At 43.7% G+C, this 26952-nt stretch overlaps 1 protein-coding gene across 5 annotated transcripts in view; it reads left to right on the forward strand.

The window, feature by feature from the left end:
- INTS9 (integrator complex subunit 9) overlaps positions 1 to 25394 on the forward strand; it is a 72937-nt gene extending 47543 nt beyond the window's left edge. For all 5 annotated transcript variants that reach the window (XM_040598162.1, XM_040598163.1, XM_040598164.1 and 2 more), the window contains 6 exons: positions 409 to 580; positions 6538 to 6662; positions 8602 to 8769; positions 21032 to 21130; positions 23006 to 23143; positions 24097 to 25394. In XM_040598162.1, the coding sequence (XP_040454096.1) occupies positions 409 to 580; positions 6538 to 6662; positions 8602 to 8769; positions 21032 to 21130; positions 23006 to 23143; positions 24097 to 24273 (879 nt within the window). In that variant the 3' untranslated portion in view covers positions 24274 to 25394. The remainder of the gene's footprint in view (positions 1 to 408; positions 581 to 6537; positions 6663 to 8601; positions 8770 to 21031; positions 21131 to 23005; positions 23144 to 24096) is intronic.
- The last annotated feature ends 1558 nt before the right edge of the window (positions 25395 to 26952 follow it).

Below are 26952 nucleotides of genomic sequence, written 5' to 3' on the forward strand. Positions count from 1 at the left end.
CTACTGTGATGGAAGAAAACCAGGTTAAACATCAGTGCCCAGAGCTCTTTGCAGACATGGCAAATAGGAGAAAGTAGCTTCTTTTTAATTTGGCAATTGAGCGATCTGTTCACTCCAGGAAACTCTAAGCAGGGAGTGTTTGCAGAATTTCCTCTTGGTTACCATACTACTGGTACCAAAGAAATGAGAGCAAGGACTTGGAGGCACCTGCCCCCATACTCTGACTTCCTTTTCATAACATTTAGGACAGTCATGATTAAATTTGTTGGAAAATCTATGGGATAGGGACTTTGTGATGAATTAGAAATAAACTGCAGAATATATATAATGCCATATAAATAAATGCACTGGGGACAGAACACAGAGGCTGAAAAGTTTGTAATGTCTGGACTTTTGTTTTTATTTCAGCTCATTCAGACAAACAAATTGAAACATTATCCCAGCATCCATGGAGACTTCAGCAATGACTTCAAGCAGCCATGTGTTGTGTTCACTGGACATCCCTCTCTTAGATTTGGGGATGTGGTTCATTTCATGGAGTTATGGGGAAAATCTAGCTTGAACACTGTTATATTCACAGGTAAGTAAAATGCAGATATCATTATCAAATTAGCAATAGGTTATGCACTCTGGTTAAGTGTGGCCACATTCAGAAGGGCTTTACGCATTTGTTCTGGGGCAGAAGTTTCTGACTTCAATAGGAGCTCATCTAAATTAAGACCCCAGGATTGTCTGTAGGGACAAGTGTAATTATTGTGCCATTTAATTCATTTTAGCCCTGCAGAGCCAACCTTTGCCATGCAGAGTCCATTCCTGCCATTTCTAAGCAAAATCTTTGTAATTCACAGCAGTAAAATGCCTACAGGAAATTAATTTTTTGATTAAAAGCAGCTGGCTGCAAGTTAAACCCAGGCAAGACCTAATTGATGCTGGTTAGAAAGGAGAAACACTTCTTCATATTCCATTGGAATCACAAACCTTTCCTCATCCTTTCTCCCGCCCTTTCATCAAAACCTCAGGCAACCAGACAGTCTGTTTCAAAAGATGTTTCTGTCATCTCTGCTGTTTCAGAAGTGTGCACCCCATACAGACCTGGCAGTAGTGATCTGTGCCGTTGCTGCCTTTTGGCTGAGCTTTTTTTTCAGATAATTTTTGGCTGACAGACACATTTGTATCTGAAGCTGAAGGTACAGCTCTAGCTAATACCCTGGGGAGCTGTTTCCTTTCTCAATGACTCAAGCTGCCAGGGGCACAACAGGTCTTTTAAATTCCTCCACTTCTCCCAGTCTGCTTCTAGCGCTGACCCTACTTTTAATGGATTTAATGAATCAAGCCCTGTCCACCTCAGAATGAGCTGTGGTCTGAGATCCACAAGGTGGCTGCATCCTGGGACCATGCCAGTCATTAACGGCAAGACAAAGTACTTAAGAGAGGACGTGAAGCTTTTGTGAAGTCTAGCAAAGGGGTTATCTTCCAGAGTTTGATCCCCCTTAAAAATGCTTCAGGGTCTTCCATCAAATTGTCGTTTTGTCCGGATGTCTTTATGCCTGCTGTGTCATCCAAAGAGAACCCTACAGCGGGCACTCCAGATCTGTGACGGCAAATAATCCCGTAGGCCATTGCTGCTGATTTTATGTATAATGAGCTCTGGTATAAGTAGGAGATGTGATATATTTAACTTAGCCATATAAAAAAGGTGTGAATTTTGCACTAGGACAAAGTAATTAGGAATGGGAAGGAGAACACTGAGTAACTGATCAAATCTACTCCCACAGCAAGGGCATGACGGAGTCCCACTGTTAAGCTTTTTTTCCTGGTCTTTAGTGAACAGGACTGCTGCAAAGCACATAACCTTCTAAAGCAAAGCGGGTTGGGAAAGGTTTATTTCCTTCCTTCTTTGTTTTTTTTAACTGTAGGCTTGAGGCTCGTGATGAGCAAGTCCCTTTGACTCTTTAATAATATTGGTACCAAAAAGTGTCACGGTATCATGGTACTGTTAAACCAATTTGGAAAGATTTAAAGGAGTGTGTAATTAGCCTGACTGCAAGGGGAGGAAAGATACAAGGGGGTTTCTGCTGAGCAGATAAGTCACTTAAACCTAGACTGTGTTTATGCTGTGAAATGGCGCATGGTACCACAGCATTAATATCCTAGCTGTTACAGTACTGATCACTCCTGACCTTCTGAGGTAGTTTCAGGAGATAGGCCCTAATTACACTAATTGGTAAAATTGCAATATAGATATTCATTATCTTAGAAATAGTGAATTCTGCTCCAGTTGAGGCTTCAGTTAAAACCAGTGTGTGTACACCCTTTGCTGGGTTGTGTATTTCATGAATCCCTAGGAAATCTGTGGCATTAATTATGTTCTGAATATGCTACTCACCATCCGAGGGTGTCAAAAACTGGCCTTTAATGGCAAGAACTCTTTGTTTTGTGCCTTCTTATAGAGAGGTAATTGACCTTTCTGTGTTAAAATGCAATTCTTCTGTGAAATGAGGAAATAGAGCAGCTTTCTATTAGAACGTGACCCTACCAAGTTGTTAAGGCATCTTAATGCAGTTGAAACAACCTGTGGATACATTAGGTCATGATCTTTGAAATTCATTCCCAGTTTATACTTCATCCAGTTAAAATCTGCTTTGGTTGTAATAACTTTGGAGTGCACAGTGATTCCAGGTGCTTGTGGTCAGTGGGATCCTGGGGTGCATTCAGAGGGGCATGGCCAACAGGTCGAGGGAGGTTATCATCCCCCTCTGCTCTGCACTGGTGAAGCCACATCTGCAGTGCTGTGTCCAGTGCTGGGCTCCCCAGTTCATGAGATACGGAGCTGCTGGGGAGGGGCCAGCAGAGGTGACCAAGCTGATGAGGGGCTGGAGCATCTCCCTGGTGAGGAAAGGCTGCGGGAGCTGGGGCTGTTCAGCCTGGGCAGGAGAAGGCTGAGAGGGGACCTGAGCGATGCACACAGGTACCTTAAGGGCCAGTGTCAGGGGGCCGGGGCCGGGCTCTTGTCAGCGGTGCCCAGCGACAGGACAAGGGGCAACGGGCACAAACTGCAGCACAGGGAGCTCCGTGGGGAGAGCAGGAAAAACTTCTTTCCCTTGAGGGTGCCGGAGCACGGGGACAGGCTGCCCAGAGAGGCTGTGCAGTCTCCTTCTCTGGGGATGTACAGAGCCCGCCTGGACACGATCCTGTGCAGCTGCTGTAGGAGAGCCTGCTTGAGCAGGGGGTGGGCTAGGGGATCTCCAGAGATCCCTTCCAACCCTGACCATGCTGTGATTCTGTGATGGTTTGCTTCCAGTGGCCACATTTGTCTGTGACTTTTGGACTCTGTGCCTGTAGGCTTACCCACTCAGCAAGATGTTCTTCCTTATGACTGTCTCAGCTGGAACAAAGACATCTATGTCTACAGAAATTCCTAGCGGATTGAATTCTTCTGTTCTTAGTAACTCCAGTAGAAACCTGAAGCACCTCCACTGATGCCCAGGATTTATATTGTTCAATTACCTAGTTTCTCCTGTTTTAAGATAAGATCTCCTGTAGTTATGAAAGAAATTCAGTCTATTGAAGCAGTGTGTGATAGCAGATGATGTTCTAGCTTTTCCAGTGAAAGACTCCTAGTTTCTAGTAATTAGGACCTTTAAACTACAGGCCATTCGGTATTGTTAATGATGACACTGCATGCTCAGTCCATAGGAGCTAGGTAGTCTCCACCTCTCCAATTTGTAATGTAAAAAACAACTACAAGAGAATATAGACTAAAACAGCAGCTGCAGCCAATAGACAGGACACCAGCTGTGAGTGAGCTGTAGTGCTGCTCTGCTTGCTTGTGTCATCTGCAAATGTTACCGCTGAAGGAGTATTGAATAGATTATTGATTTAAAATATTGAATACCACTAAGCCACAAATAAATTCTAGAATAAGACATGGTAGAAAGAAGTCTGCTTCTTGCTCTTTCTCCAATAACAACAATGCTTTAAAAACTAACTCCCTAGGAGATCTTAAAAACAACTCATGCATGCCACATTAGTGCTGTACAGTGGAAGATTTTATAACTCAGTGTCACACTGTAGTAAATCAGATGTCTTGGGAAAAAGCTAAAGACCTGTAATTCTGTCAGGAAAGTCAATATATGTCCTTGACGAGAACTGTCTTCCATCAGACAGGTGACTTATGGGTTTTGGTAGTTTCAAAACAGCTATTCTTGTATGTCACATGAGGAACATGTGAGACTACCTCAAGTTCTGTTTTTCACGTTCTAAATCTTCAGAGTCCTGTGTTAGAATTCCTTCATTAGAATTTCCCACTTTGCCAAGGCTCTGACATTCTGATTAGTTGTTCAGAGACTATAGACTGGATGCCATTTTGGATTCTTAGATCAAAACAATCCCTGTCTGTACATTATCTGAGCTTACTGATTGAAAAAGATTTAGTCTGAATAGGTGCTGCCTCAGGGCATTCTCAGATACAAGCAGTCAAATCTCTGTCATCCACAAGACCAGATGATATGGAAAAGCTCCCTTCTGATAACGTTTTGAACTTACTATTTGCAATTTCATTTTACATCTCCAGTGGAAGACCTGTGTCTGACTTAAGTTTTCTGTTTTTTCCCAACGAGTTTTAAAATGTCGTCTGATTTAACCCTAATTGATCACTGATGATTCTTCAAATAGCTACCTTCTCAGTAGTCTCATTTTTGAAATCCTATTCATTGCTATTAAACTTCACTGCCATTAATTCCCATTTTTTACAATGATATTTTTAGGCTTTGTTTCATTGCCACTAAAACATCTGCTTTTAGCTAGCATGGCTTTTTGCCCAGTATGATTTTCATTTCATGTTTGTGCATTCATGACTTTTTGGACATCTCATAAGATGTTCTTGTACAACTATCATTTTTTGTTAATATTTCTCACTTTGATGTTCCCAGGCAGTTATTTTGACAATTGCTTTAAACTTGGGAAAATTATCCCTTTGACAGTTCCAAACGTATGTATCACTGGCTGATGCTATATTCTGTTCTCACAGGGTAAATATAACCGCATCATGATCACTGGTACTTAGCCAGCAGCAGATTTTTAGGCTAGCAATTAACTTGTCTTTATCAGTAGAATGAGGCCCAATATTGAATGTTGGATGCCATGCTGGGTGCTGAACTTCCTGTGGTAAAGTTTTAAGGACTTTCTGAGAAATCCAGCCAGTGCTCTCCTCAGGGTGATGTAAGAACATAGAAGATGGCTGTCTAAATCTAGACTGAAGTATCTGTACTGTATTTAAGTTTCCTTTAAGTTCATCCTTCTACACAGCCTGAGCAGATAACAGAGAAATACCTCACACTGTTTTGTAGCAAGGCTTGGTGGTTTGCAACTGCACTTCACTCTGCAGGTTGTCCTTTGAGGGCCCGTGGTTCAGAATAGTCTGGCAGATAGGTCTTTCATACACCCCCTTCCCTTTTTCTCATTCCATACTTACCAAACTAATACCAGTTTTTCTTTTTCTAGCATTCCCTTTATGTGATCTGTCCCACAATTATCAGGTAGACAGTGATGGCATAAGCTTTTCCACACCATTAGTTGGTGACCCCCAAAATGAGGTGGCTACTTGTATCCTACACTGTGTCACCTATGAGCCTTACGTTTCTCATTCGCCAAAAAATCAGTATTTTGCTGTAGTATTCTCAGTGTTGTATTACTTTCTGTGTGAGTAAAAGCCCATTCAGAGCATGACTTTTCCCTGGCTAACCTCTAATGTGATTTTTAAAAGTCAGTAATACAAGTACAAGGGAAGCTGAGACTTGCTGGGTCTAATAACGATACCAACTACTGAAGTTATCACAGCCCATCTCTCCTTCTGGATAGCCCCTACCGCAAGCAACCTTCAGTTCATCCTGGCCTGAACTAGAACTGCTCTGCTGGCATAACTAACTGTAAAAAGCCCAGCTGCCTGTCCCTTCAACAGGAGGGCTCCCTACAGTTCCACTTGCATTGTATTAAAATCCGGACCATTGTTTTTCCACCAGTCTAAACCTGGCACTTGGATTTAAAAGATATATATACATATATACTGTAAGGAAAAAGGAGTTGGGAGGTAATGTGTCTGCAGCAGAGGACGTGGGTACATGTTTATCAAGATGCAATCTTTATGCTGCATTTTTGTCATAGTGAAAAGCAAGCTGACATTTGGGTTGCCTTATGATACCAAAAATGATTACATCTTGCCTTCTTTTACTGGATCTGATTAAAAATAAGAGGTGATGGTTTTTGTCTTGATTAAATTTGTTATAAAAATCATGCAATAATGTGTTCAAATGAAATAGTATTGCTCTGTTGCTTGATTAAGGTAAGACTAATTGTGGGCATAATTTTCATCAAATTAACTGAAAATAACGGGTGGGGGAAGGAAGAAGGTAAGAGAAATCTAACAGAATTAACATTGCTGAACAACAGCGTGTCTAGACTAGAATGTGGGATCAGAGAAGAATCGGGCTATCTTTGTTCTTAATAGGCATTCAGTGTTTTCATCATTTCTCTTTTCAGAACCCGATTTCTCTTATCTGGATGCCCTGGCTCCTTATCAACCTTTGGCGATGAAATGTGTTTACTGTCCCATTGACACAAGACTGAATTTCATTCAGGTGTCTAAATTACTCAAAGAAGTCCAGGTAGTGATTTTTCTGTTGCATTTTCTTATGTTTCTTCACACACCTGAAATAATTAGGCCAATTATGAACAACTGCTGCATTAAACAATAGCAAAATCCAGGCAACACCCAGATCCTTTTATTCATGAGGGAGCACACAACACTGAGCTCTCCTTTATCATCCGGCTCCAAAATGAATATGGCATGCCATAAATGCCAAATGACTGCCAGCCTCTGCTCAGAGCGGCTGGAAGATCCCTAAGAGCTGAGAGTGCAGGGCAAATGGTGTGTACATCCCTTTCCTCCTTTTTAGGTGTATATATAGTCACAGAATCACAGAATGGTTGGGGTTGGAGGGACCCCTGGGACCACCCAGCCCCACCCCCTGCTCAGGCAGGCTCTCCTACAGCAGCTGCACAGGATCATGTCCAGGTGGGCTCTGGATGTCCCCAGAGAAGGAAACTGCACAGCCTCTCTGGGCAGCCTGTCCCCATGCTCCATCATCCTCAAGGGAAAGAAGTTTTTCCTGCTCTCCCCACGGAGCTCCCTGTGCTGCAGTTTGTGCCCGTTGCCCCTTGTCCTGTCGCTGGGCACCACTGACAAGAGCCCGGCCCCGGCCCCCTGACACTGGCCCTTAAGGTACCTGTGTGCATCGCTCAGGTCCCCTCTCAGCCTTCTCCTGCCCAGGCTGAACAGCCCCAGCTCCCACAGCCTTTCCTCACCAGGGAGATGCTCCAGCCCCTCATCAGCTTCTAGTCCTAATAACTTCACAGTCATAATAACTTTTTCCCACATTCTTGGTTCTTGTTTGTTTGAATAAACCTGGCTGTTTCTAATACAGTGTTAATGTATAGGGTAGCAAGTGCAAGTGTCCTCAGCACCCTCAGCTTTAACCGTCTCTTCTGCTCTTTATCCTGCAGTTGATACTTGCTTTGGTCCTGGCACTGCTGTTCCTGTGTTTCACATTTCTTCCAAATCCACTGCTTTCCTTAGTCAGTTTACAAAACCCAGACTTCTTCTGTCTAGGAAGAAGGCCAGAGCATTCATGTAGTCTCCGCTTTCCCCCCTTGACTCTTCTTGGCTTTACTGGCCTCTCCTTGTCTATCCTGTTTGTTTCTACTGAAACTGCTTTCTGACTCATGACATAATTAAAATAATACCCTGTTTTTTTTCCTGGCTGAGCTTTCCCCTTTGTTCTATCTTCAACTGGTTGAACACAAAAAATACGTACTCTTCCATACCTCTTAAGAGTGTCTGGATCATTTTATCTCATTGTTCTGTGACCTGGCCTGTCATCACACAACTAATAGCAATTGCTGCTGCCTGTTTTTCAGACAAGCATCTTCTTCCGTTTTACTACTGAAGTGTAACGCTGTTTCCAAAACAGTTTGCAGAAATGCTGTCTTGTCCTTCGGCTTTTAAATCCTGCAGTGATCCTTGTGGCAACCAGCCTGTTTATTCTTTGTTAATATATTGCTGGCAGGTCATGAAAACTCAGAGTTGCTTATTATGCTAATGTTTTTGCAGCCTTGCATATTGGTACATCTGCCTCACTCCGTGCCATTTTGTGATGGTCACCACTACTGTCATTTGCTTCCAATCTAGGTGACAAGGATTTGGAAGAAAAAGCTATTGAATGTTCTTTTTTTTCCCTGTCCTTATGGCCGCTAACATGACTGCTGATATGGAAGTGGTTATTAAAGACACAAATTTAGGCCTTGTTACTCTGGCCACTGTTGTTCGCAAAATGAAGACTGCCTGCTCTTGAACAGTTTGTTCCAGTACTGACTGGATCTTCTGGATTGCATCTTTTTGCTGTGTTGTTTTTTTTTTTTTTAAATACAAATAAATTAGCCTGCTAACAACAATCTGTAAACCTCCTTATGGCAATGATTACTGTTGCAGGGCAGTGCAAGAATCAACCAAATTTTTTTGTCAGTCACCTCACTCTTCTTTTGCAGCCTCTCCATGTAGTTTGCCCAGAGCAGTACACCCAGCCACCACCCACCCAGTCTCATCGCACAGATCTGATGATAGACTGCCAGCCCCCGCCAATGTCCTACCGCCGAGCAGAGGTGCTGACCCTTCCGTACAAGCGGCGCTATGAGAAGATTGAAATCATGCCAGAAGTGAGTAACAGAAGTGGGGAAAAAGATGGTGGCTTCTTGCCACCGCTGCAGGTAGCCCCTTTGAGTAAAGATACCTTGTGGCTGTGATTTAGTGTTGACTGTGATCATGTAAAGCGCTTTCTATCAAATGGAGGGCTAAGAAAGAAGCATTTCTGTGAGAGAATTTCACTGTGTAAACTAATGGGAATTGAAAAAAACCATTGTGGACAAGTAAAAGGTATGTTTAGGTGAATTGGCCTTTGCAAGGATATATTGCATCTCAAAATACAGAAAAAAGGGCAATCTCTGCTAGCCACCTGTGGGGCAAGCCCAGTCAAGTTGAAGTTCCTGCTGTAAGAGATACCCTTTCCTTTGAGGAGCAGTATTCAGTTATACGTTAAAGGTATAGTAGTAAAATGGCTCATTTCTGTTACAACAGTTTCAATAAATGGTTAATTCCTACAGGCTGCTGGAGTCCAACAGGCTAATGGATTGCTTGTAGGCATCTATAATGTGGACTACTTATGCCCATAACTTCTATTAATAATTTATTAACCCCATAAATCAAATATAAATGTACCCATAATACAAAGGGTGACCCATATTCTAACAGGCATGATCTTAAAATATTTTTTTGACAATCCAATCAGCACAAATGTGTCCTTGGATCAAAGGTGATAGTGGCTTTTTACAAGGAGGTGTTACTGCCCTTTGGAAACGGTTGAATATATGAGTCTACTTTTCATCAGAGAGTAGAAGGAGGAAGTATCCTTAGTTAAGCCAAACATAAAGTACAGAACTGGTAGCCAGGTAACAAAATCCCTCAGCCAGTCCGCAGCACCCATTCTTCCCATTTCGCGTGTGCATCAGTTCTATTAGTTGCCTGCCCAGCCCACTGGTTAGAGGATTGCCAGAGACAAGGAGGGATTTTTTAATTACAAAATATACTTGGATGCAACTCCATCAACATATATATATTTAATTGGTTTTGGAAATTGTATGTTTATTGGATCCTATTAAACCTAAGACTAGTAAGATGTGCCTTCCATTCACCAGCGCGACCAACACAAACCTTACTTTCTGAGTGCAGAGCACCAGCACATGGTTTACCTATTATTTAGATTCCACTGAAGCTTTAGGTTTTCCCCTAAACTGTGAGGGTGTTAGTGAGCCTTTGTATGTGAGCGTCTCTCTTGCGTCAGCCCTGTGAAGAGGGTGGATACCAGCTTTCCCTGCAAACGGAATTCAAACTAGCACAGATGCTACAGATGAATATTCACCAACCCTCATAAATTTTGAAGTTCGTATCAAGGGAGAGAGTTGTCTAAAAGCTAGACTGGTCCATGGGAGTTGCAGGTTCAGTTTCTTGCTCTGTCAAAGTCTTCCTATATGATCAGCGCAAGTCTAAAACACAAAATACAGCTCACATTGGAAAGGCCACTGAGGACTGCAGAGTTCTCTGGCAGAGCTTATAAGTCTGAAGGCAGTGCCATGCTCATGGGGCTAGACAGCATCAGAAAACAAGTCAGCGTTTCTCTTTTTAGCTTGGCTGTTGGCAGCAAGATCACTTACACTTAAGGCTCCAGAGGCCATGTGGATGCAGTCTCCTTGGTAGCCACTAATGTGAAAATGCTCTCCATTTCTAAGGCAGATCTCCAGTGGTTTTTAGGTGTTGTCTGTCACTGAAGCAAATGAATTCCTCCTGTACTTCTGGGTAAAAACAATGCATAGAAATAAGAACACTTGCCAAAACTTCTGGGCTCTTGGAGGAAGGATGCACTGTAGATAATGTGGTATTCACCAGCCTGGGATGGGTATCAAAGAAGCATGTAGAAAATGAGAGCTGGTTTCTGTTGCATTCACTTTGACTTGGAGAGTTCGAGCAGAAAGCTGCACAGGCAGGAATGTTGACCAAAATGGCCCTCTTTTTCCTCTAAAAAATTACGTCAAATTATAGTCACACAGGAGCCCTAGTTTCAAAGCTACCTGTGCTCAGGGAATAGAAACATCACTTGTGATTTTCCATGTCTATGTATTTATTCTTCCTGGTTCTAAAGCTGCACTTACCAATTTGTTGCAAAAAGCTACTTGGTATGTAATGATGCTCCTGAAAAGACTTTTTAATACGATACAAAAATCAGGTAGACCAGCTCCTCTCTGAGACTTTCAGGAAAGCTGTCCTCCTTCCCTCTGGTGTCAGGGAGGTAGTGTTTGCTTGCCTCAGGGGGTTCGTTGAGCGTTAGACCCATTAGTAGTTGTGTGCTTGCCTCTGAGAGCAAGGCTGTGATTCAGGGCTGTTAATAGGAGGCCATTCCCCGGCACTGAGATATGCAAATCATCCTCAAAAAGAAGTCTTGCTCATTCTTTTTAAGGGAACTTGCTAGAGGAGTAGCAATGCCAAATTTGTAGTGATCACAGACTGTCTCCCCTGGATAATCTCTATTTCAGCATGTCTTCATCACATCACTGTGTGAGGATAGGCTTTGCTTCCAGCTTGACCTGCAGAGTGGTGATAAGGCATGGGAGGGGTGGTATGTTGTCTCCCACCCTCTCTGACTTTGGCCTTTGAGTCTTAGCAGCATAGCTGGTAACCGCTGAGAAGTGTAACTACATCATCTCTCCTGCTCAGTGTAAACAGTCGCAACAGTCAATCCCAAAGGATCATAGTTTTGTTTTCAAGTAAATAGGAGAAGGAGGAAGAGACTTTTTCTAGGGCCTATATTTCCTTTGATGCTAACCCCCTAAATAAGCACCTTACCTCCCTAATTATTTTTATGTGCCATCTGCATGGCTTGCCTCATTCCCTTTCCCAGCCCTGCCTGTCTGTCCCGTTGTGCAGGGAGGTCGTTAGGATGTCCGGTGCGAGAGGCTGATGCAGGTGGCCTGTTGGGTTCAGGCAGGGTTTACACAGTGGTAGCAAAAAATGTCTGTAACTTCCCCTTCTTCTGGCTTGGTTGTGCAAGACAGGATTGCAGATAGGATAGATGCGGCTCCTCGGTGGGGAGTATTTGCTGCTTAATGTTTCCTTTTCGGTAGTTTCATCCAGGAAGACTCTTTAAAGATCCCTGAATATATAGGAATTTCTATACTTCAAGGAAAGGGCATTTATTTCATATAGGCTGCCACCATCTCCGGAGTTCTGTGAAGGCTCAAGTGGCAGTTGGAAAGGGTATTTTATAGCTCCTAGCAAACCTTGTGAAGTTTTGTTATTTGTCAAAGCCATGTTAGCCAAAAATGCAATGATGAAATCCACCCTGGAAAAAAAAGTAATTGCTAGATCTGCTCCAGGGCTAGGACTTGTATCTAAAGTGCAGCTGAGAGTCTCATAACAGCCTTCTCCCTAACATCCACAGCCCCTTCTCAGAAATGGACATGTGCTCAAACTTCTGTCTGGATTCTTAAAAGCTTTTGAAAATCAAACAGTTGGCTCAGCATGGTGTCAGTCAATACAGACTGACGGTATGGTAGTGTGAAATTTCCTTTCCAAAACTGTTTCAGTGGCTCAGATTCTGGCCTGTCAGACTAATGTAAATTTACTTATACTGCTGGAGCTTGTCTACATTTCAATCCCCTCACCGAAGAGCAAAGTCAGGTCAAGCAGGACTGTTGTATGTTAATGAGATTGACACTCAGAGCAGCCTTTGTTTAGAGAGAGGTTTTAACAGTCTCAAGGCGCCAGGGTGGAATGGCTCTCAGAGGTATTGTGGAAACCTTTAGGCTTTAACTAATTTGTTCTTCTCGGCATCTGCCTTTCACTTTAAAAAATAATAAAAAAAAGACTGTTTCCTGGAAATTGGTTAGGCATTGTCTATTCACAGGAGAACGATGGGAAAATGGAAAACACCTTCTGGAGCAAACAGATAAATTAAACAGTAGTGTTTGAGCAAATAATGTGCCTACAGTTTAATTACAGCTGAACAATGGTGCGGATCACTTGATTCCAGCAGCAGACTGACTTCAGTGAACGCTCTGTGTTTTTAAAATATTCTATTTGGAAGTTCTTCAGGACATGGGCCAGTATAGGAGAGTGTGAATGTGCAACGCACAGCGCAGCATGAAGTGAAATTATAAGGAACTATAGCAGAGAAGAGTTAGGAAAACAGCCACTTGGCAGCCCATTATAATTATGTCGCTTTCACTCCACCCTCCCCTTCTGCTGTCTTGACTTCTCTTTCCATGTAGGATCTTGCCAGTTCCTTTTTGAGAGAAAGAAAGGCAAAACATGGCTTTCGTCTTACCTCTCAAACGTCCTTCCATGTTTCAGGGACTAAAGAGTTTTAATTTTTGTCTGTCTTCTAAATCCTTAACTTATTTTAGTGACCCCACATTATCCAATCTGTTGACCTCTCACTTTCTTTTCCTCCAAACATTCTCCCTTGCATAAAGATACTGTCGTCTCACTTACCATAAAGTGAAATATAACCAGCCTGCTTGCTCCTGCTACTATCATTCCTCCCTTCAGCTCCAAACTCACTGAATCCACTGTCTATAAAATTGCTTGGAGTCCCCCTCATTCTAGCACAGGCCTTTTGTAAGTTTGACTTCACCTTTTGACATTCCACCAAAACTACTCTTCTGCCACCTTTTACCAGCCTTTTCTTAGATGAATCCAGAACCACTGGAGTCTGCCATCTTCCTGATTTATGTCATCAGTGTTGAAGGCAATCAGACATTCTTTTCTTCCTAAAAATGTCTCCTGCCTCATTCCCATGTCTCTTCTCTCTGTTAAGCCTCCAATGCTTCTGCAAGAGAATTCTCCCCTCTTTTGTGGGCTTTGAATGTCTTATCCTTCATTTTCTTTGCTTTTTTTCTTTTTTCTTCCCCCCGTACCTTTTCACTGGTTGGTCTTATCCACAGATTGCCCTATTTAGATTGGTGAAACTTGGATCTGCTTTTTTGCTCCCAGTCTCCTTTTCCCTGCCCACATTAATATCTAGGTTTGTTTCTCCTTCAGTTTTGATGGCTGACTAAGATAACACTCTTTTCTAGCCAGGTGCTCACCTTTCTCTTCCCAAGGAGCTTCAACAACATCCCATTCTGACTTGACAATCTGACCCATAAACCGGTTACTGTATTTTGAATATTTTGATTGATGCCCTTTTTATATCTTTCAAGTGACTCGTCTTTTGCATCTGTAAGCTGCTTGCCTTTACTTTGAAGATATTTCACGTCCTTGCATCCCATGCCTGTCCTTGGTCATTCAAGTTGGAGGCTAATATCTGCTTCTGCTCATTCTGGCTTCCACTGTCCTCTTGAAAGTTCCTCAGACAAGTTTTTCTGCCTGCTCCCAGGCTGCGCAGCACACTGGGCAAGAGCTTCATTAAACAGCCATAAATCTACTTCACTACACTTCTTAAACACCTCCTTAAAACTGTCTCTTGGATTGGCAAAAAGCCAGAGCTTAGTTTTAGTATGGAGACTACTGTTTACAATCCCACCCAGGATTACGTGCTATTGTTTGGTCAGTACCGGTCTTTTGGGTTTGATTTCAAGGCTTTGGGGGCAGGGTTCATCATGTTGATCTGGAGCCCTGGTCCGTTAATTGAACATGGAATAGAAGAGGTTTGTTTCATTGCTCAAAACTGCAGGACTACCCCTTCGGCTTGTTTTGTTTCTCCACTAAGTGTTGGTTCATGGAAGAGTAAAGCTAAGAGGTAGGCATTTGTGAGCAATAATATCAGAAACTTTACATATTTATGGCATGTTTCTTCGTCAGCTGAAGTTAATGAGACTTTAAAATCCACTCCAGAGAACTGTAGCAGACCCGCAGAAACTGAAAGATCTATTAAGTTAGGGTTAGTTTAGCAACTTAATCATTCCATTTAAAACACCTGGGTTCTGTAAAATCTGAGGCTGAAACCCCAGCAAGACATGACTTGGATCACTCACTAGTGATTACGTAGATGCCCTTAGTTCTAGGATGTTTGTTCTTTCTTGGAAATGCCCTTGTTCCTTCAAGTCTCATTGGAAAGATTCCTCAGTTTCTGTTCCACTGCTCAGTGGCCTGCAGCATGCTTGTGCCTTGTTTAATATGCTTGCTGGTCATGAATGCTTACTCCACAGGCGTATTTAAATCTTTAGACCTTTCCCCTTTGGTGCATGTGTTTGACCACATACCTTCTTGTTTCCTCTGCAGGATCTGATAGTTGCAGACTTCCCGCACTCAGACTCTGCCTGATTTAGCAGATGGTATAAAGCCAAGGCTGAATCTATTTGAGACTTCTGCCCACGCTATAATCTCTTGTGCATTTCTGTGTCTAGTTTCAAGCGGCTTGACAACAGAGCTCCTGGTACTTAAATAGTGAAGGGATAAGAAGAGGCAGGGAGGTAGGAGGCGAGGTAAATTGTCTTCCTTTCCTAACATTGCCATCCAAATATAACGACAGGATGATGACTATGTTTTTTCTTCTGTTTACAAAACAGCCTATACAGATCATCCTGGCTTGTGAAAGGGCTATTGCACAGCTTTTAATCATGTGGAATATTTGGGCGCTCTTTTCCTATTAAAGGTATATTGGGAAGGTGCTTTTCTGCATGCAGAAACTGGATTTGATGTGTGTGAGAAGCGATATGAGTGGAGGGATGGAGGATGAAGCACGTTGTTCTCCATTCAGATTTGCTGAGGACTAGTTAATTGTAAAAAGCTCTGTGAAACTGTGATCACTAGGGCCTGGTGGACTCCCTCTGAAGGCAAGCAGGTCTGAAAATCAGCTCTTCTAATAATTAGGATTATTAAAACAGGATTTTTTTCTGTCACATACAAATTGCATCCTTTTTAGGGGCTAGGATCTGAATGGGAACTTCCTCATGCCTGGCAATCTTGAAGGCTGAAAGCAATCATTTCCACCTAGAAATGGAAGTGCCCTACCAGGTTACATGGCCAAACCCAGCTGCAGTTAGTAATAGTGTTTATAATTCGTCTCAAAAAATGTAAGGCGCCAGCTTCGAATTGTGAAGACTTTTGCCCCTGCTGTTCCCACCAGAATGCTGTTCAAACCCCCACTGTCTCTGATGTCTAGAAACATCCCAATTTCCAGCTAGGCTTATTCATGGCTGGTCTGCACATACTTATTCTTAACATCACATTTTAGTATAAATAGATTTTCCCTTTTACTGGTAATTTCCCTGTGGTGTCTATGTAGAATAATCAAATTCACCTTCTGGCTTTCTTTTTGCCAGGCTAAACAAGCCAAGATACTTAGTTTCCTCTTACAAGACAGCTTCTCCTGCCCTACTCTACCCTTCAGAATATCTTACTTGAACTTAAATTACCCACAATTTACAAGTAGCTCAGATGGGATCTTGCTCGGCCCAATATAATAGCAACAGCTCATCTCTGCTAGAATTACCTGGTATTTCTGGAATTGCATTTAGCTTTTTCATGGCTGTGTCACAGTTGTGACTCTCAGTTCTCATGGGATGGACTAATAAACCTGGACCCTTCACCTTTGTCATTTCCAGCAGCTGCCAGCTCGCAGCAGAAATTCTCGGTATTAGCCCAGTTCCTGGCCTTGCATTTCGTGCTATTGAATTTCATCTTGGTTTTCTCACTCCAGTTCTTGAGGTCATCTAGTTCTTCCTCCATGACAGCCTGACCTTTCTTTCAATTACGGATTCCTGTACAAACTTCAGTGGGGCCTTCTGAACAGTCTCTTTATTCTGTACTGGGGTCATTAATAAAAATTGGATGGGAGTAGGCTCAAGGCTGACCCTTCAGGAATTGCAGCAACAGCCCAGTAGCTGGTTGGGAATATCTTTGCTTTAACCAGCACTTTCCCCACCTCAAAACTACTGTAGAAATCCACAGCTTTTAATTTCCCATGTGGTACCTTGCTAGTGCTTCATGAAGCACAGGCTGTGGTTGCCCCAGAAGCCCAGACCGTGGCTGCCCCAATTCCCTCAGCAGTTGTCTTATCAGCGAAAGCTGTTGTGTTAGTCACATGTGATCCACTTTTGATAATTTCTTAAAATTTTCCTTCCATTTACGTTTTTACTGCAGTATAGTAGCAGGAGTAATGGACCCCTTAGGATTCCGAGTGCTAGGTATTGCACAAGCACTTAACAAAACCGATCCCTGCCCCAAGGAATATATTGCAACTTCATTCTTTATTTATTTTTTCTAAGGACTTGCAGTGTATTGAGTTCATAATGGGTCTGTCCTGACCAGTGGTTTCATAGTCTGTTTCATGTCTTTGTTTTCTTTGGTTTGATCCAGAATTGCAACTCTGGCTCCTACCTCTAAGGCCGAGACAGTATATTTATGCACAGTGTGCAAATCTAGAAAATGCACATTTAATTTTTATGTGAAAACCCAGCTGTGTCCCTTTCTGAAGACACATGCTGTAATTTAGTATACACATGAGTGAATTTCAAATCTTAAAAGTTAAGGGGATTTTAATTACTGGTAAGTTTCGCTGTGCTTTTACTTGCTCCCCTATGCTCCAGTCCTGGAGGGTGAAGACCCAGCTCACCTCACTCAACTCTGACTTTGCCTTTCCCTGCTGGGTCAGTCTTCCCGCACTCTCTCTAGCATAAGCCAAGAGCTATTGCACTTATAAAACTCGGAGGTGAAGAGGGAAAAGGGAGAAGTCTGGAAAGGTGTCCCAAAACTCTAGGAAGAAATCACAACCGGTAAAGCTGCAACTTGGATGTTAAAATACTGGCTGGTGCATGTCTCTGCATGTTTGTCCCTGGAAAATCCTCCATAGGATGAAGAGCACCTGTGCTAAAATTCTGGTCCTCTCCTGATTTTAATCTCATCCTCAGTCATTGTTCAGTTCTTCATTGCTAGCAGGAGGGTTTTTGCCTGGTGGCTGAAGACAGTGTGCGACCTTCAGCCTAGGGGGAGTTGTCCCCAGTGAAGGCCTTAGGAGAGATTTCAGAGTAACCTAACCCGTGTCATTTGTTCTTCTTCATAAACAACTATAGTCTGCCCAACAACGGGGTTTGGGCTCACACAGTATGTGTCAGATCTCATTTTGTTGTGGAAAATCCTACATGAAAGATCCAACTGCAGTTTACAGTAAAATGTCTTTCCCCGGTAAGAGCACGGGTGGGCCGTTCCGATCGCGGAGCAGAGCATCCCGAGCTGACTGCTCTTTCCCTCAGCCGTTACAAGGTTCGCATCAGCACTTGCAGTTTCCAACTACTGAGAGTCAGTGACTTGGGTTTTGGTTGATCTCTGGTTTAAACTTTCCTTAACAGGAGGGATTTAAAAAAATGAAATGCACAGTACACATAAACAACCACACAAGTTTGTCTTAAGGCAGTCCACGTGCTCATCCACGGGCAGGGGACTGATTAATGTGAGGTTAGTTCTCAGTGCCGTGTGTCTCTGCTTTTGTGACTTTCCTGATGCCAGCATGTGGCATTAGACTTGTGATAATGACTGGAAGGAAGACGCATTTATTCGTGCATAGTAGGGGGCTTTTCAATCTCACAGACAAAGGCATAACAAGATCCAGCAACTGAAAGTTGGACAAATTCAACCTTGAAATAAGACACGGTTTCCTGGCTGCAAGGAAGATTAAAGTTGGGAACAGCCTGTGAGAGGAAATGGTGGAGTTGCTATTGCTTGGCGTATAGACAAGATTTGCTATCTCTCTGAACAGGGGTTCTTTAATCCAGCATTTTGGAAGAGTTCTGTGATTTGTGTGTGCAGGAGGTCAGTTGAGAGGAGTATAGCGGTGCTGTCTGGTCTTGGTGGGTGAATTACTGGATGTGATTAAATGACCTTTTTGGTTTGGGTCAGTGAACTTCTATAATAAAAGGATTGGCCGCAATATGGAGAGGGCTGAGAGATGAAGCAATATCTTAGAGAAAATAAAAATGAACGTCTGTCTTACTGTCTTTTTGACTTTTAATAATTAAAGTGTTGCTATTTACCAACTGTGTGGTTAAAACCTGCGTAAACGTTGGTATCAAAGTATATCAGTGGCAGAAGAGGACTTTGATTCTAAGCAACTCTCTGGTTTTTAAGGATCTTTCTCTTTACAGTGTTTGTCATTTTGCCATGTATTCTTCATTAGAACCCATTTTGTATTGATCTTCCTCTGGAAGGTGGTAAGAATGGAAAGTGCCTTCGACCACTGCAAAGTGCAACATAGCACAACACACTGCTGCAAGTGTTACTATCTTTAGGTCCCAGGGGAAATTTGAAGCAATCATTATCATTATATTTTCATTCTGTTAGCCTTCAACAACAAACTATAAAGACCGTATTCAAATTGCCTGCTTTAAAGTTCTTGAGCAGAGTCCCGGAGAGACAGCAATCTGAATTGCTGCATGGAATTTTGATTTCACCAAGATTCACCAAGTCTGAATATGTGTAAAATTTGTGGGATTTGAATGCAGCCTTGAAACGTCTGTGTTTTTCCAATACAATCATTTATCCAACTGTTCTATTTCAAGGAGGTGCTTTCAAAATCTTCCTGCGGCTTTACCAGTGGTAGGTAAGATTTGCAGAAGTTATTAGAAGTATCTGAGCTTTGCTGCCATTGAAGCCAACAGAAAAGCCTTCTCAGTGCTTTGATGGCAAAAGAACTAGGCCTGTAGTGAGTGCTTTTTGAAGTCAAGTTCAGTTGCTTCTATATTCACAAGGATTAGCACTTTGCTGTAATAGAGTGATCACCTACATAATCATAATTTACAGCAGACCAGGGTACTTAGCAGTAGAGTTTTGGTACCTGAAATTTTTTGAGAATTGGCAGGGTTCAGTTGTTCTGCTCTGTCCCTCTCCTGGTTTGGATAATGTTGAAAATTCACTGGGTGGTCTTTGGTAAGGAATTTAATCTTTTATTTCAGGTGCACTATCTCCGAAATGGGAGTATACAATGCTTTTCTAAAATCCATTGAGTTTCTCTTCCTGCTTTTCGTGCATGGGAATATCTGGCAAGCTAAGGAAAGATGATGTCGACTTGCTGGCAGGGCAATGATGATAGCTGGTTTTCCAGAGCTCTGCTCTGTGGAAGCACTACAGTAGATGGCTGAAGTTTCAAAAGAACTCCTTACCTTGAGGTTAAGCTCTTACTAATATATGGCTTCAAGTGGAGGTGGCTTGTGTTTGAAGATGAAATGGAATGGAGTTCAGACGAGGATTGTCTTGTAGAGACTCTTTGTACATGAGATGGAGTGATGGTCTGGGCGGGTTGATGGTACAGCTTTCAGGAAAAACAGGGAAGTAGATTCTGTCCCTTTAGGCGTCACTTGTCTTCGCAGCTGAAAAGGCCTCCCATTCAGTGGTAGAACGCATGAGCAGTCTTACTCATTTTGCTTTTGTGAGTCACCTGCAGGGTTTCCCCACAGACACGGAGCACACTTTGCACACCCTTGCCTTCGGGTCCACAGTGAGTAACACAGTGAGTTACACAGAGAGTACTTGGAAACTGCTTGGGCTGCTGGCCCATGCGCTGTGCGGGTACCTTTTTGTCTAGGGCTGGATCCTGGCTGCAGTCATGGACAGGACTCCAGGGTACTCAGTGCCCAGTGCGTTGTCATCTAGAATTCCCTTGGAGGGAAAAAGGGAATAATTTTCTGTGCTCATGAGCACTGTTTTCTGCAGCATTCCTTTGGAAACGTGACTGGAAGAGATGCTTCCCAGCTGGCCGGCTCCCGCAAGTCGCAGCAGGTGCAGTACTGCCCACTCCACCGTCGCAGCCAGCACCCTCAATGCTGAGGGTCCTGGGAGGATGCCATTGAATAAAAAAGTTAGAGCCAAGACTAAATTTTACTTCTTTCAGAGAAGAATTATATAAAAGGCAGTGGAAGGGTTTCTGTGCAGCGTTGTAAGGAAAAATTGCAAACCAGTCAATGAGCCATTGAGTTTTTAAGGACAAACCCTTTTCTTCCAGCTGTTCTGCAGTCAGAATGCCGCAGCACCGAGGAACTGAAAGGAAATTGGCTTTGATTTTTCATTGTCCATCAACATGACAAACGTAATAAATAATGCGGAATTAGATTATGAATTTTACTAATCAAAAATATTAATAAAGTAGTTGATGTCTTTTTTAAAGAAGAGTTCTCTTTAATTGTTATGTTTTTGAGACTTGCTTTGGTTACTGAAAACGTCGCTCTGCTCTGATAACAGTATGGTAGTCCGTAGCTTCAAGAGCTGGGAAGGAGGGCTAAGCCAGTAAGAGGAGGGCTCTGTGTTTTGTCAGTGAGTTTGTGTTTACAGTTCGTTAGTCCATGTTTAAAAATACCATGCTGCCAATTTAAATCACAGCTGGAGTCATACAAATTTTGAGATTATCACTTGCTGAACAAAATCCTTCTTTTGCTTTAGCTTGCAGATTCGCTTGTGCCCTTGGAGATTAAGCCTGGTATTTCCTTAGCAACAGTTACTGCCGTCTTGCATACTAAAGACAACAAGCATGTGCTGCAGGTACAGTATAATGGGAAAGGGAGAGAAATATCCTTACACCGGGTTTCCTGCCATCTGGGACCCCAGCTGTTCTCATGAGGCAACCCCTCCGTCAATGCTTTCCCCACCTGAGCAGAGTCCTTGTCAGATGCTTTGTCCTGGCATGTGCGAATGAGGAATTTCACTTAGAGAGTGGGATGCAAATAAATCTCTCTACCCTCTTTTTTTTGGCCATGTGCCTGGCTAAGATAAAAGGGGAAGTGAGATTATTCCTGAGGAGAGGCTACAAATCATGCTACTGTCTTCTATAACCCATACACCAGGATCAGCCAGCTTCTCATGGACTTAGAACTGAGGGTCAGAGGGGAGAGGTGACCTAAAACATTAGATACGCGCAGGGACTGACTTCCTTAAATTGCCACGTTCCCCAAGAAGCAGATTTTGCATCCTTGTACAGAGTAAGAGTGTGCACTCTTTTTCCTACCCCCCCACCCCGCAGCTGACCCTGCGGTTCCTGGCATTCGTGCTCTGCAGGAGGAGATGATGTCTGGTGGACCTGCTCAGCAGTGGATGCCTCGGTCCCCTTTTTCCTTTGATGCATGAGCATGCAGGGAACTCTGTGAGGCTACACCTTTGGTGATGCTGCCTCTCCTGCTGGGTAGCAGAGCTGGGCTGGGCCCACTACCCTTGGGAATAGGGCCCAGTATGATAATGTCTTTAATGCAGGGACATAAAGATCGGTTAAGAATTTATATCAGTGCACAACAGCCAGGCTGTCTTTAGACATGATGCTACATGTTCAGACATGATGCTACATGATGGGAAAGACACAGAGCTGAGAAGCCCAGTCTGTCACCTGGAGTGTACCGGGTGCTACAAAGCACTGGAGTTGCCACAGGCAGTTTCCCTGTGTGTTGTGCAGATGCATCCCTGGCAAGAGGTTGTGCCAAGATTTTGGAGGAATTTTCCCCAGCACCTTTTTCCCAGGGACTGAGTTGCTGGTTCACTGGGAAAGACCAGTGCTGACACTTCCCTGACCTAACTAACTTGGCACAGAACACATGGACTTATTTTACAGGATAATTTCCTCACTGTTCTTTTTATAGGACTCCGGTTTTCATCTCCATGAAATGCCCTTTCAGAAGCGCTCAGTTAAGCCCACACCTTGCCCGCACGTGCAGCAAGGCACAGTGCTAGCTTAGCTGCTGCTGCACGTGCTACCCCTGCCTACCCTTCCCTTCCCTGCCAACGGAGAAGGGCCTCGGGGATGCGTTAAGGCAGATAGCTTTCTGAAGCACCACAAAATTAGACCCAGATCACACTCCAGTGATTTTTCAGGCACTACAGCATCTCTCATGCCTCCCTGTCTGTATTCAAGTTCTTTCTAAAGACTCTTCTTTTCTGAGGCCAGTGAGAAATAAATTTCCCATTTTTCTCATGCCCTGAGTGGTTACTTGTTCTGAATTTGCCCGTTTCTCAACCTGTTGCATCTTCTGAAGTGTGATTTTCAAGGTGTTGACTTCTTTCAGGCATGATTCCTAGAAAATATTGCAGAGTACTTGAATGCTAAAATAGAAAGCTTCAGTCTTGAATTGAGTCAGACAGGCCTTTTAAGATGACGGAACTTTGAACAGAACTGAATTTGACAGAAATTTTAAAATAACAGAGATTTGCACTAAAACTGCTAATTTGTTTCTATAAACGATGGCTTGCGTGTGCAGAGCTGCAGTGGAGCCCAAGGCTGGGTTTCTCCTCTCCCCTTCAGCACTGCAACGTTCCCCTTTGTCACAAAACAAAACCAGTATTCCTTTTCTGTCTTTGGCACTTGTTATTCCGACTAAACTATAATAAGCTGATGTGATTCACCGCATTGCTGTGCACCTTCTCATCCATTAGCTCCCTCCAAAACCTCTGCAACCTCCCGCCAGCAAGAAGAGAAAGCGAGTGAGTGATGACGTGCCGGAGTGCAAACCTTTGAAGCCATTGCTGAGCGGCTCCATTCCTGTGGACCAGTTTGTGCAGATGCTTGAGAAGGTAGGAAGTCTTTTGTGGCAAGTGAGGTTCAAGTGGATTTCTACTCATCTCAGAAATGTGCTGCTTTTCTAGCAGAAAGAGGTTAATAATTTTAGCGTAGCTTGAAATGGATAGGAGCTAACGAGCTAGCAAACTACTTCAGGGAGCATGTGTCCCTGCACCGAGTATAGAGGGTTCTCTGTGGAGTCATGTCCTGACGTAGGACATGTGAGTCATTTCCTCCCGGTTTCCCATGGAAGCAGACTTTTGGGGTCACTCTGGGTGGGTGAATTTCCCCCATGTAACTTTTGGATTCATCATCTGATTTCCAATAAATTTGAACAGTGGGGAGGAGGTCTCAAAAGTATTTAAGTTCCTACAAGTTTTGTGAAAATGAGCTGACTGAGTGAAGAAAGGATCCTGGAAATGTCTGCACTGATGGAGAGGCTTTCTGAGGAGCTACAGGATGGGCTGGAGCTTGATGGCTGAACTTGCAGGCTGTTGGCTACTGCTCTGTGGAGCCCTGTGCCTGCATGACTACTTGGGGAAAATTAGCAGGGAAAGGGGCAGGATTGCCTGTGAGGAAGTTTGCCCTGGGGTTCAGTAGCTCTCCGCTGTCATCTTCTTTGAGGCAGTAATGTCAGCAGATGGTCATTTCTGTAGTTAAAGGAGCTATTTGCCATCTTTGCCTCTCAAGATTTTGCAGCTGCAGTGACCTGGTATAGTGGAAAATGTTGATTTTAGCCACGCTGCTCTATAGTTTGTCCATCTGTATAATGAGGGTCATACTTAGCTTAGCCTAACTTTGCAGTGTGTTTCTTCTGCAAATCCCGGAGATGCAGGATATCTGCAATGGCACCGTATTTTGTAGCCATTCTCCCTCCTCCCCTGTGCCCTCGTCTTTCATCTCTACCTGGTTTTCCAAGTTGTAGTAACATCTCTCTCTTTTCCTCCCTCCCCAATGCTACTGTTAGCATGGTTTCAGTGACGTGAAGGTGGAGGACACAGCCAAGGGCCACATCGTACTCCTACAGGAGGCAGAAACCCTCATTCAGATTGAGGAGGACTCCACACACATCATCTGTGACAACGATGAACCTTTGAGGGTGAAACTCCGTGACCTGGTTCTCAAATTCCTGCAGAAATTTTAGCTCGTGGACACCATGCTGCTCTGCGAGGAGACATCTCAGAGCACCATTGCTAAGAGCTTTCCAAAAGGTGACCCCAGGGAGAGAGAGACATTCTTGGAGAAGCAAGGAAGTATTTTTATTATCTATTTTTTTAATTTTATTTTTAACTGGTTTTGGAATATTTTGGAGGGGATTTTTGTTCTGTAAAATTGGGAGTTGGAATCTTATAGGAGATACGAACTGCAGAGTAAATAAATAGAGTGTGTATTTACAAGGTCATGGTGAAATTGTGTGCAGATGCAGACATTTCTCTATCTGACCCTCTCTGCAGCGTATGGCCCCAGTCCTTTACCTGAGAAGACTGTAGGAATATAGAAACAATGGCCTTAGATATTGTAAGATTTATTTTTTTCCCCACTGTTTCTTCCCAGTCACCAAATCCAATTTCCTGTCTGTCTTCCATGTACATTGTGCATGTGTATTTCACAGGCAAAAAGAAGAGAAGAATGAGAAAGCTGGAAAGGCAAAAGTTATAAAAATAAAAATAGAAAAAGGGGGCTATGCTGGACATGTAGAACAGCTTCAAAGTGGCAAGAGCCTGGCCATTCCTTGCAAAAGCAGGAGGATTTTGGAAAGGCTAGAAGCTTTAGCAGCGCAAGTTGTTTATTGACATTGCACCCCCACCTTTTATGACCACATTTGTCCACCTAGCTCTAGGCTCTTCACTGAGACTTGCAAAAGCCTGGTTACTTCTGGGTTCCTCCATCACCAGTGGAGGAAGTATCTCAGGAAGGCACTTGCAAAAGTACATAAAGTACTTGAAAAGAAGTAGTTAAACTCGCAGTGCTCATGAAAAACCTTTGAGATTTAGGTGCCTCTTGTTTCTACCTTCCAAAAACCTGTCCTTTCAGCCCCCACAATCCCAAATCCTGGTTGAAATACTGAGTCATTTATACAAAGCCGTCTGTACTGCAGACCTGGGGAGGTTTTTCACTCCCCAAATCATCTATTTGGGGCCTAAAGTTAGTTAATGGCATTGCTTTTAAAAGCGACCGATTTCTCAGATTTACTGCTGTTTGTTGTTATTGGATTGTTTTGTATTTATTTGGTGTTAAAAATAAAAAGCATAGTAAGACTGCCAAGGAGGAAGCATATTCTGTGGTTTATAAAAGCATCTGCATGCCTATTCCACATCCGCCTCTGCACGTATATACACATTTGTAAACTATAGCTACTCCTTCAGTTTATAGCTTTGGGGAAATTAAGGCAGTGGAAGAACAGCTCTGTAATAAAAACTATTTGCTATTGCAGTTTCCACATCACATTTCATACACATTAAGCATTTCTATTCGATTGGATGTACAGACTCCAGCATCCATACCTTTGCTTTGTGTGTACGTCCCAGGCTTGAGAGAAATAGTGTCATTAACGTGATAAAAAACTGTTGCAGGAGCATTAATCCTCGTAAGAGTTTACAGCATTTGCAGTAGCTCAGCTTCTTTATCATTGCTCGAAAATAGAATACAAGAATTGGACATATTTCACCTTGTAATTAAATCTCCAGAAAGATTATTCTTAATGCACAGAGGGCATGTGATGAACTCAGCTGAGCTGTGGAGGCAGGGAGAGAGGGAGCAGTGGGCCTGGTAGTCAGCCCTTGAGAGCATCCTTCTACTTCTTACCTGCACCAGCTCCCGCACTGGTCCCAGTGCTCCAGAGCCTTCATTTTGAGAATATCCTCATTTGCATTTATAATTCTAAGGGACTTCACTTGTCGCTTTAAGAAGCCGGACGCCAGGCTGCGCGTCAGTACCTGCTGCGCCCACCTCGGCTGCGCGTGGGCAGGCTGGCCGTGCCCCGGGCAGACCGTGACAGCAGGAGCTCCCGCTTGGTGAAGGCTGTGCTGGAGTGACCTAGTATTGGGAAATCCAAGGCAGTGTTGCTGCCACGGAGGACTCGCAGGGGACCTTGCGTGGTGAGCTGTTGGTTCACCACGAAGAGCTTATTTTAGAGCAAAAAAACAAGGAAAAAACCAGTTTGCCGGCACAGTGAAAGCACGCCACAAACCTGAAATTCCTCCTCTGGAGATGTTCAGAACCCACCTGGACGCGACTCTGTGCAACCTGCTCTGGATGAACCAGCTTTAGCAGGGGGTTGGACTGGATGATCTCCAGAGATCCTTAGCACTTCATGGCCGCTTATGAACCACAACGCCATCCCCCGCTGCAGCTGCGTGGTGCTGTGCTGCTGAACCATGGGTGACCTTCCCGGCTTGGTCCCACCAAGCTTGCGGGTCGGCGTGGAGTCCAGCCCGGGAGTTCTCCCCTCCCCGCGCTGCTGCTGGAGGCCATGTGAGTGTGCGTGAGCCGAGCTGCCGCTCGCTGGTGGCAAATGGCTCTGAATGCTCAGTTCCCATCACCCAAGCAGTGGCAAGCATTAGAGTCAAGAAGACCTTGGCTGGGTAGAACCAAGTTGGAGCTAATGAGAGGATGCCCTTGAGCCAGAACCTGGAGCTGAACTAGCCAGGGAGGTTTCTCTGGCATTTACATGGTTATATGACACGGAGCCCTGCAGTAACAGGGCTGCGGATTCACTGCCATAAAAGAATTAATCGAGCTCTGTGTTTCTCTGGCTCTGCAGGTGCGTGAGGGCAGGAAGGCGAGAGACAGAGGCATTTGCTGTCTTTGCTGAAGTGATGCA

This window comes from Falco naumanni, chromosome 6, assembly GCF_017639655.2.
Source record: "Falco naumanni isolate bFalNau1 chromosome 6, bFalNau1.pat, whole genome shotgun sequence".
In the NCBI taxonomy this organism is placed as follows: Eukaryota; Metazoa; Chordata; class Aves; order Falconiformes; family Falconidae; genus Falco; species Falco naumanni.